The sequence below is a fragment of the Triticum aestivum genome, chromosome 3A, assembly GCF_018294505.1.
Source record: "Triticum aestivum cultivar Chinese Spring chromosome 3A, IWGSC CS RefSeq v2.1, whole genome shotgun sequence".
NCBI classification, from domain to species: domain Eukaryota; kingdom Viridiplantae; phylum Streptophyta; class Magnoliopsida; order Poales; family Poaceae; genus Triticum; species Triticum aestivum.
This window is the reverse complement of record NC_057800.1, coordinates 527,176,149-527,186,900: the sequence shown is the minus strand read 5'-3', so window position 1 is coordinate 527,186,900 and position 10,752 is coordinate 527,176,149. Positions and strand designations below refer to the sequence as shown.

Sequence of the window (10,752 nt, the reverse complement as noted above, 5' to 3'; positions counted from 1 at the left end):
TAGATGTGTTGGCTGGAACCATGTGACACATGTGGTAAGCTATCAAATATGTTTCAACTAATCAATGTATACGTGCAATGCACGTTAATTTGGAAGTAGGATATTATTTGCGTGTTATTATGTGATTAGCATTATTTTTGGCATGAAATTAACTGCATGCCAAATGTGTTGAGCGCTCGACATTGAAGCAATCTAGATCGTTGGATTAACATGATTTAATGATCGGGATTAATGCATCTACCTCTTTGAGTCTTTTTACATTGATATAGATATAGATGATGTGTTTCCCGCAAAAAAAAAAGATATAAACGATGGGTGGCTTGACAAATACGTGATTTTACTCCAATTTGTTTGCCCCTTCCGAGCTTCTTATATTTGCATACAACTAGGAACTTATTAAGGAGTATGTTAGACAAATTTAAGATAAGAATTTTGGGACGGAGTGAGTACTTATGAAAGAAGAAAATGTTGGAATATCCAAGTAGTAGAAGGGGCATCATGCTTGAGACAATATCGATCAGCCGAAATTGACTTTCGTCGCATCAACTCATGTATTCTTTCATCAAATCAATAGATAGATGGGATACAGCGAGCCTTCACCATTGCCAGGCGGCACAAGGACGACACGCACAAATTAGTCAATACTACTATCGAGTTCGCCATTGGCGCTCGAACTCCTCACCCTTAATTAGTTTCCACCGACGCCCTACCCAAACTCGTACGCACTACACGCCAGCATATCAGGCAAGCAAATCAGAAGACAAGGTATCGATCCCCAAATTAATCGTAATGCAGCAGGGTTGGGCGGATCAGTTCTTGACGCCGAGCGGCATGGGCATGCCGTCCTGGACGGTCACCGGCAGCGACTCGAGCTTGCAGTCGAGCGGCAGCAGCGTGCTCTCCTCGACGAGCACCCGGCTGACGAGCCGCAGCAGCGTCTCCTCCATGTCCTTGCCGTCGCTCCATGGGTGCACCTCGGCCTGGAGCAGGCCGGGGTTCTCGCAGATGAGGTCCCACACGGGGAAGCCCTTGCGCGGCATCATGAAGTCCTCCCTGGCGAGCCGCAGGGACGGGCAGTAGTCGCCGCGGCCGTCGCCGAGGTAGATGAAGCGCTTCCTGCCGCCGTCCGCCGCGGCGGCGGAGGCGCGGATGCGGTCGAGCACCTGGCCCTTGCACATGTTGGGCGGGCATGTGCCGAGGCCGCAGCCGTGCGGGGCGGCGTGGAAGTCGTGGTGCGGCGCGATGCGGAGGCGGCCGTCGGCGTCGACGCGGCTGGGGTTGGTGTTGATCTCGGAGAAGCAGCCCCGGAGGCCGTGGTGGTCGAGGACGGCCTCGATGAAGAAGTGGTTGGCGTCGCTGAGGACCCGGAGGTCGCAGCCGAGGCTGTAGGCGGCCCGGATGGCGGCGACGACGTGCGGGTCGATGGGCGCGGCCCGGAGCACGTCGGCGACGTCGCGGAGGGTCTTCCCCTGCGCGTGCAGCTCCCCCATGACGGTGTCGATGAGGGTGTTCCACGGCATGGTGGGCAGCAGGCGGTCGAAGAGGTCGGTGGCCCCCAGGCCGTCGACGACCCAGTTGTCGCTGTCGACGTCGATGATGGTCTTGTCGAAGTCGAACACCACCACGACGCCGGCCATCCCGACGGACGTACGCTCCTTCTTCCTGGACTTTGGATGGAGTGGCGTGCGAGCGTGCGTGCTGGCGTGCGTGTTTGCGGGCTGCCTCGAGTGGTCTTGACGAGGAAAGGGCGTGGAGGCGGGCGCGGGGCTATATACTGGCCCGGGACGGGGAGGCGGGAAAGATGCCGAGGGAATATTACGAGATGCCTAGGGAATAGGGGCAGGCATCGGATCGGACTTGCTCCGGTGCGTTGCGCCCTTTCCGGGAGGCGCGCTGTGTGAATCAGGTCTGGTTTGGCTTTGATTCGGTTTTATTGTAGTTTATGCCGTGGCATATGCGCGTTCGCGTCTTTGCCTCCCGCGGCAAGAAGACGCGAGGTGGCTTCTCGTGGTGTGGCCGTGAACATGATACGGTTATAGGGGCTCCTGCATGTGGCCAGGGGAATATCCTCTCTCGTGCCGCCGTGGTGTGCTTTCGCGCGCCGGTCTTCTGGCTCGCGGCTGCTGTGTTCGCGCATTCGGGAAAGTCATGAAATACTTAGTCACAAAATACTTTCGAGCCTAGATGGTACAAGATTTTTTAACTTTTTTGAACATCAGTACAAACACAGGCGCTCATATACACGCGCATACACTTATCCCTACGAACGCACACACACATACCCTATCTCTATGAGCACCTCCAAAAGACTGAGCCGGCATATCATCTTGACATTTACGAAGTCGCCGTAGGCGCCTCGTCGTCGACGGGAACGTCTCCTCCCACTGAATGCGCATCACCGAAAATCTTGAAATAAATCCAGGAATAAATGCGAGCACATGATTTAAACCCTGGTGGGCTGGGGATACCACAGTCCCTCTAACCATCCAACCACATGTTGGTTCGCGATGGTACAAGAATTTTGAACGCAGATAGAGTACTACCTATCCCTCGCGCTAGGTCTTTGAAAACGCTGACTCTCCCAAGTCAGAACTCTCCGACGCACTTCGATTTGGTCCCACCACTCAAAAAACACCACAATGCGATCTCTATAAGTGCGAATACATAACACTCTACGGTCCCCTCGATGCTATAGCGCTCTGGTGCCACCACATGGCGCCACGCCCATCTTCTGGCTGGCAGCTGAAGATTTTGCGCGTCCGGAGAAGTCGCAAAATACTTTCGAGCGCAGGTGGTACGAGAGTTTTGAACGCAGATACTACCTTTCTCTCGCGCTACACGTTGAAAACATTGAACCGCCAAACCGAACACTCCATCCGTCTGCGGACTAGGGACCAGTCCACAGAGACTAATACAGGAGCCGACCATCCAAACTGTAGCCGCATACATTTCAAACTAGATTAACTGGACGAATTAGATGCAAACTAGATGATTTTCATCTAAACCGAAACAAATTCATTACATTTTTTTGACATATTTTAATTAAAAAAGTGACTAGACTTAAACCTAGCATGCGGCGGTGCCCGTCCCCATGTCCTTGTTGTTCCCATTCGGTGATCACCAGGCTCATCTCGCTGTATCCATGAGCAACGGCGATAACATCAGCGAAGTAAAGGTGCGGTCTCCGGTGAGGAAGAGTCGACCATGAGAGACAGACCGGGCCACTTGGAACTTGAGGCCCTGCCGCCTCCCATGCCCTACCCATTTTTCGTCGGAGTCTGCGACCTGTCCGTAGCCGATGGACGTGATGGGCGTGGAGAGGCCGGCACGCTCGTCGTCCCATCGGCATGGCCAAACACTGTTTGGCGGCGTGTAGGACACGCAGTTGGCGGCGTTATCATCCCGGATCGCCTACGTCACCTCTACATTGCGAGCGGTGGCTTGAGCGCATGCGGCCTCATAGAATGCTTGCCACTCGGTGACGAAGTTGGGGTTCACTGCGGTCATGGCCGCCCCGACTTCCTCGCTCACGCACTCGCCATAGATTTGCCCCTCCGCCAGCCGGTGCTACTCGAAGAGGAATAGGTTGTACGGCTGCTCCTGTTGGGAAACGTAGCAATAATTCAAAAAATTTCTACGTGTCACCAAGATCAATCTAGGAGATGCTAGCAACGAGAGAGAGGGAGTGCATCTTCATACCCTTGAAGATCGCTAAGCGGAAGCGTTACAAGAACGTGGCTGATGGAGTCGTACTCGCGGCGATTCAAAACGCGGAAGATCCGATCTAGCGCCGAACGGACGGCGCCTCCACGTTCAACACACGTACAGCCCGGGAACGTCTCCTCCTTCTTGATCCAGAGCAAGGGGAGAGGAGAAGTTGAGGGAGAACTCTAGCAGCACGACGGCGTGGTGGCAATGGAGCTCGTGGTTCTCCAGCAGGGCTTCGCCAAGCACTATGGAGGAGGAGGAGGTGTATGAGGAGGGAGGGTTGCGCTAGGGAAGAGGTTGCGGCTACCCTCCCACCCCTCCACTATATATAGGGGCAAGGGGAGAGGGGGAGGCGCCCTGGGGTTTCCCCTAGGGGCGGCGGCCAGGCAGATTGGATCTCCCTAGGGAAAATCCTAGGGAGACTTGCCCCCAAGCCAAGCAGGTGGAGGCTTGCCTCCCAAGCCAGGTGGAGGCGCCCCACCTCCCCATGTAACGTGGGAAAAGGTGTGGGGGCGCACCACCCCTTAGTGGGCTGGTTTGCCCCTTCCCCTTTGGCCCATGAGGCCCTCCAACACTTGTCGGGGCTCCCGAAACACCTTTCGGTCATGCTGGCCATAGTCTGGTACCCCCGGAACACTTCCGGACTCCAATACCCTTCGTCCAATATATCGATCTTCACCGTTGGACCATTCCGGAACTCCTCGTGACGTCCGGAATCTCATCCGGGACTCCGAACTACCTTCGGTAGCCACATACTATTTCCCATAACAACTCTAGCGTCACCGAACCTTAAGTGTGTAGACCCTATGGGTTCGGGGACCAAGCAGACATGACCGAGACACCTCTTCGGACAATAACCAATAGCGGGATCTGGATACCCATATTGGCTCCCACATATTCCATGATGATCTCATCGGATGAACCACAATGTCGGGGATTCGATCAATCCCGTATTCAATTCCCTTTGGCAATCGGTATGTTACTTGCCCGAGATTCAATCGTGTGCCAATACCTCGTTCAATCTCGTTACTGGCAAGTCACTTTACTCGTTCTATAACGCATGATCCCGTGACTAACTCCTTAGTCACATTGAGCTCATTATGATGATGCATTACCGAGTGAGCCCAGAGATACCTCTCCGTCATACGGAGTGACAAATCCCAGTGTCGATTCGTGCCAACCCAACAGACACTTTCGGAGATACCTGTAGTGCACCTTTATAGCCACCCAGTTACGTTGTGGCATTTGGTACACCCAAAGCATTCCGACGGTATCCGGGAGTTGCACAATCTCATGGTCTAAGGAAATGATACTTGACATTAGAAAAGCTCTAGCAAACGAACTACACGATCTTGTGCTATGCTTAGGATTGAGTCTTGTCCATCACATCATTCTCCTAATGATGTGATCCCGTTATCAATGACATCCAATGTCCATGGTCAGGAAACCATGACCATCTATTGATCAACGAGCTAGTGAACTAGAGGCTTACTAGGGACATGTTGTGATCTATGTATTCACACATGTATTACGGTTTCCGGATAATACAATTATAGCATGAACAATAGACAATTAGCATGAACAAGGAAATACAATAATAACCATTTTATTATTGCCTCTAGGGCATATTTCCAACAGTCTCCCACTTGCACTAGAGTCAATAATCTAGTTCACATCACTATGTGATTGTAATGAACCCAACACCCATAGGGTTTGTTCATATCTTGCTTGTGAGAGGGGTTTATTAGTCAATGGGTCTGAACCTTTTAGATCCATGTGTGCTTTACAAATCTCTATGTCATCTTGTAGATGCAGCTACCACGCGCTACTTTGAGCTATTCCAAATAACTGCTCTATTATACGAATCCGGTTTACTACTCAGAGTCATCCGGATTAGTGTCAAAGTTTGTATCGATGTAACCCTTTACGACGAACTCTTTTAACACCTCCATAATCGAGAAAATTCCTTAATCCACTAGTTACTAAGGATAAGTTCGACCGCTGTCATGTGATCCATTCCTGGATCACTCTTGTACCCCTTGACTTACTCATGGCAAGGCACACTTAAGGTGCGGTACACAGCATAGCATACTGTAGAGCTTACGTCTAAAGCATAGGGGATGACCTTCGTCCTTTCTCTCTCTTCTGCCGCAGTCAGGTCTTGAGTCTTACTCAATACTCACACCTTGTAACACAGCCAAGAACTCCTTCTTTGCTGATCTATTTTGAACTCCTTCAAAATCTTATCACGGTATGTATTCATTTGAAAGTAATATTAAGCGTTTTTTATCTATCCTTATAGATCTTGATGCTCAATGTTCAAGTAGCTTAATCCAGGTTTTCCATTGAGAAACACTTTTCAAATAACCCTGCATGCTTTCCAGAAATTCTACATCATTTCTGATCAACAATATGTTAACATATACTCATCAAAAATTCTATAGTGCTCCCACTCACTTCTTTGGAAATACAAGTTTCTCATAAACTTTGTATAAACCCAAAATCTTTGATCATCTCGTCAAAGTGTACATTCCAACTCCGAGATGCTTACTCCAGTCCTTGGAAGGATTGCTGGAGCTTTGCATACTTGTTAGCATCTTTCAGGATTGACAAAACCTTCTGGTTGTATCACATACAACCTTTCCTCAAGAAAATCGTCGAGGAAACAATGTTTTGACATCCTATCTGTAAGATTTCATAAATAATGCAGTAACTGCTAACACAATTCCAACAGACTCTTAGCATCGCTATGAGTGAGAAAGTCTCATCGTAGTCAACTCCTTGAATTTGTCGGGAAACATCTTAACGACAAGTCGAGCTTTCTTAATGGTGACACTTATCATCATTGTCCGTCTTCCTTTTAAAGTCCATCTGCATCCAACAGCCTTACGACCATCAAGTAGTTCTTTCAAAGTCTATACTTTGTTTCACACATGGATCCTTTCTCAGATTTTATGGCCTCGAGCCATTCGTCGGAATCCGGGCCCACCATCGCTTCTCCATAGCTCGTAGGTTCATTGTTGTCTAGCAACATGACTTCCAAGACAGGATTACGTACCACTCTTAAGTAGTACACATCCTTGTCGACCTATGAGGTTTGGTAGTGACTTGATCCAAAGTTTCATGATCACTATCATAAGCTTCCACTTTAATTGGTGTAGGTTCCACAGGAACAACTTCCTGTGCCCTGCTACACACTAGTTGAAGTGATGGTTCAATAACCTCATCAAGTCTCCACCATCCCCCCACTCAATTCTTTCGAGAGAAACTTTTCCTCGAGAAAGGGCCCGTTTCTAGAAACAATCACTTTTGCTTCCGGATCTGAAATAGGAGGTACACCCAACTATTTTTGGGTATTCTATGAAGATGCATTTATCCGCTTTGGGTTCGAGCTTATCGGCATAAAACTTTTTCACATAAGCGTCGCAGCCCCAAACTTTTAAGAAACGACAGCTTAGGTTTTTCTAAACCATAGTTCATACGGTGTCATCTCAACGGAATTTTGTGGTGCCCTATTTAAAGTGAATGTGGTTGTCTGTAATGCCTAACCCATAAACGATAGTGGTAATTCGATAAGAGACATCATGGTATGCACCACATCCAATAGGGTGCAGTTAGGATGTTCGGACACACCATCACACTATGGTGTTCCAGGCGGTATTAGTTGTGAAACAATTTCCACAATGTCTTAATTATGTGCCAAACTTGTAACTCATATATTCATCTCTATGATCATATCATAGACATTTCATCATCTTGTCACGACGATCTTCAACTTCACTCTGAAATTACTTGAACCTTTCAATAATTCAGACTTGTGTTTCATCAAGTAAATATACTTAGCATCTACTCAAATCATCTGTGAAGTAAGAACATAACGATATCCACTGCGTGCCTCGGCACTCATTGGACTGCACACATCAAAATGTATTACTTCCAACAAGTTGCTTTCTTGTTCCATCTTACTGAAAACGAGGCCTTTCAGTCATCTTGCCCATGTGGTATGATTTGCATGTCTCAAGTGATTCAAAATCAAGTGAGTCCAAACGATCCATCTGTATGGAGTTTTTTCATGCATATCTACCAATAGACATGGTTCGCATGTCTCAATCTTTTCAAAAATGAGTGAGTCCAAAGATCCATCAACGTGGAGCTTCTTCATGTGTTTTGCACCAACATGACTCAAATGGCAGTGCCACAAGTATGTGGTACTATCATTACTATCTTATATCTTTTGGCATGAACATGTGTATCACTATGATCGAGATTCAATAAACCATTTATTTTTGGTGCAAGACCATTGAAGGTATTATTCAAATAAACAGAGTAACCATTATTCTCCTTAAATGAATAACCGTGTGGCGACAAACATAATCCAATCATGTCTATGCTCAACGCAAACACCAAATAACAATTATTTCGGTTTAACACCAATCCCGATGGTAGAGGGAGCATGCGATGTTTGATCACATCAACCTTGGAAACACTTCCAACACATATCATCTCACCTTTAGCTAGTCTCCGCAGCCTTTTATTTCGAGTTACTAACGCTTAGCAACCGAACCGGTATTTATTACCCTGGTGCTACTAGGAGTACTAGTAAAGTACACAATAATATGGCGTATATCCAAAATACTTCTGTCGACCTTGCCAGCCTTCTCATCTACCAAGTATCTAGGGTAGTTCTGCTTCAGTGACCGTTCCCCTCATTATAGAAGCACTTAGTCTCGGGTTTGGTTCAACCTTGGGTTTCTTCACCAGAGCAGCAACTGATTTGCCGTCTCATGGAGTATCCCTTCTTTCCCTTGCCCTTCTTGAAATTAGTGGTTTTACTAACCATCAACAATTGATGCTCCTACTTGATTTCTACTTTCACAGTGTCAAACATTGCGAATTGCTCGAGGATCATCATGTCTATCCCCGATATGTTATAGTTCATCACTAAGCTCTAATAGCTTGGTGGCAGTGACTATGGAGAACTATCACTATCTCATCTGGAAGATTAACTCCCACTCGATTCAAGCGATTGTAGTACTCAGACAATCTGAGCACATGCTCAACGATTGAGCTTTTCTCCCTTAGTTTGCAGGCTTAAGAAACTTGTGAGAGGTCTCATACCTCTTGACATGGGCACTAGTCTGAAATCCCAATTTCAGTCTTTGGAACATCTCATATGTTCTGCGACGTTTCAAAAAAGTCTTTGGTGCCACAATTCTAAACCGTTAGTATTACGCACTGAACTATCACGTAGTCATCAAAACATGTATGTCAGATGTTTCCCAACATCTACAGACGACGCTCGAGGTTCAACACACTGAGCGGTGCATTAAGGACATAGCCCTTCTGTGCAACAATGAGGACAATCCTCAGTTCACGGACCCAGTCCGCATAATCGCTACTGTCAACTCTCAACTAAATTTTCTCTAGGAACATATCTAAAATAGTAGAACCAAAGCGTGAGTTATGACATAATTTGTAAAGACCTTTTGACCAGGTTCATGATAATTAAGTTCATCTAATCAAATTATTCAATGAACTCCCACTTAGATAGACATCCCTCTAGTTATCTAAGTGATACACGACCCGAGTCAACTAGGCCGTGTCCGATCATCACGTGAGACGGACTAGTCATCATCGATGAACATCTTCATGTTGATCATATCCACTATACGACTCATGTTCGACCTTTCGGTCTTTCGTGTTTCAAGGCCATGTATGTACATGCTAGGCTCGTCCAGTTAACCTAAGTGTATTGCGTGTGTAAATCTAGCTTACACCCGTTGTATGTGAACGTTAGAACCTATCACACCCGATCATCACGTGGTGCTTCGGAACAACGGACCTTAGTAAGGGTGCACAGTTAGGGGGAACACTTTCTTGAAATTATTGCAAGGTATCATCTTATTTATTCTACCGTCGTTCTAAGCAAATAAGATGTAAACATGACAAACATCACATGCAAATCATAAAGTGACATGATATGGCCAATATCATCTTGCGCCTTTGATCTCCATCTTCGAGGTGCGGCATGAACACCATCTTCACCGGCATGACACCATGATCTCCATCATCGTGTCTCCATGAAGTTGCCTTACCAACTATTACTTCTACTACTACGGCTAATGGTTAGCAATAAAGTAAAGTAATTACATGGCGTTTTCATTGACACGCATGTCATAAATAAATTAAGACAACTCCTATGGCTCCTGCCGGTTGTCATACTCATCGACATGCAAGTCGTGATTCCTATTACAAGAACATGATCAATCTCATACATCACATATATCATTCATCACATCCTTTTGACCATATCACATCACATAGCATACCCTGGAAAAACAAGTTAGACGACCTCTAATTGTTGTTGCATGTTTTACGTGGCTGCTATGGGTTTCTAGCAAGAACATTTCTTACCTACGCAAAATCACAACGGTGATATGCCAATTGCTATTTACCCTTCATAAGGACCCTTTTCATCGAATTCGATCCGACTAAAGTGGGAGAGACAGACACCCGCCAGCCACCTTATGCATCAAGTGTATGTCAGTCGGTGGAACCTGTCTCACGTAAGTGTACGTGTAAGGTCGGTCCGGGCCGCTTCATCCCACGATGCCGCCGAATCAAGATAAGACTAGTAACGGCAAGCAAATTGAATAAATCATCACCCACAACTACTTTGTGTTCTACTTGTGCATACAATCTACGCATATACCTAGCTCAGGATGCCACTGTTGGGAAACGTAGCAATAATTCAAAATTTTCCTACGTGTCACCAAGATCAATCTAGGAGATGCTAGCAACGAGAGAGAGGGAGTGCATCTTCATACCCTTGAAGATCGCTAAGCGGAAGCGTTATAAGAACGCGGTTGATGGAGTCGTACTCGCGGCGATTCAAATCGCGGAAGATCCGATCTAGCATCGAACGGACGACGCCTCCGCGTTCAACACACGTACAGCCCGGGAACGTCTCCTCCTTCTTGATCCAGAGCAAGGGGAGAGGAGAAGTTGAGGGAGAACTCTAGCAGCACGACGGCGTGGTGGCAA

At 47.2% G+C, this 10,752-nt stretch overlaps 1 protein-coding gene across 1 annotated transcript; it reads right to left on the bottom strand.

Moving 5' to 3' along the window:
- Positions 1-554: 554 nt before the first annotated feature.
- On the bottom strand, positions 555-1,875 carry LOC123062040 (inorganic pyrophosphatase 1). The gene has a single exon (XM_044485346.1). It carries the CDS (start codon positions 1,635-1,637, stop codon positions 810-812), a length of 828 nt encoding a protein of 275 aa, XP_044341281.1. The 5' UTR covers positions 1,638-1,875; the 3' UTR covers positions 555-809.
- Between the last annotated feature and the right edge of the window lie 8,877 nt (positions 1,876-10,752).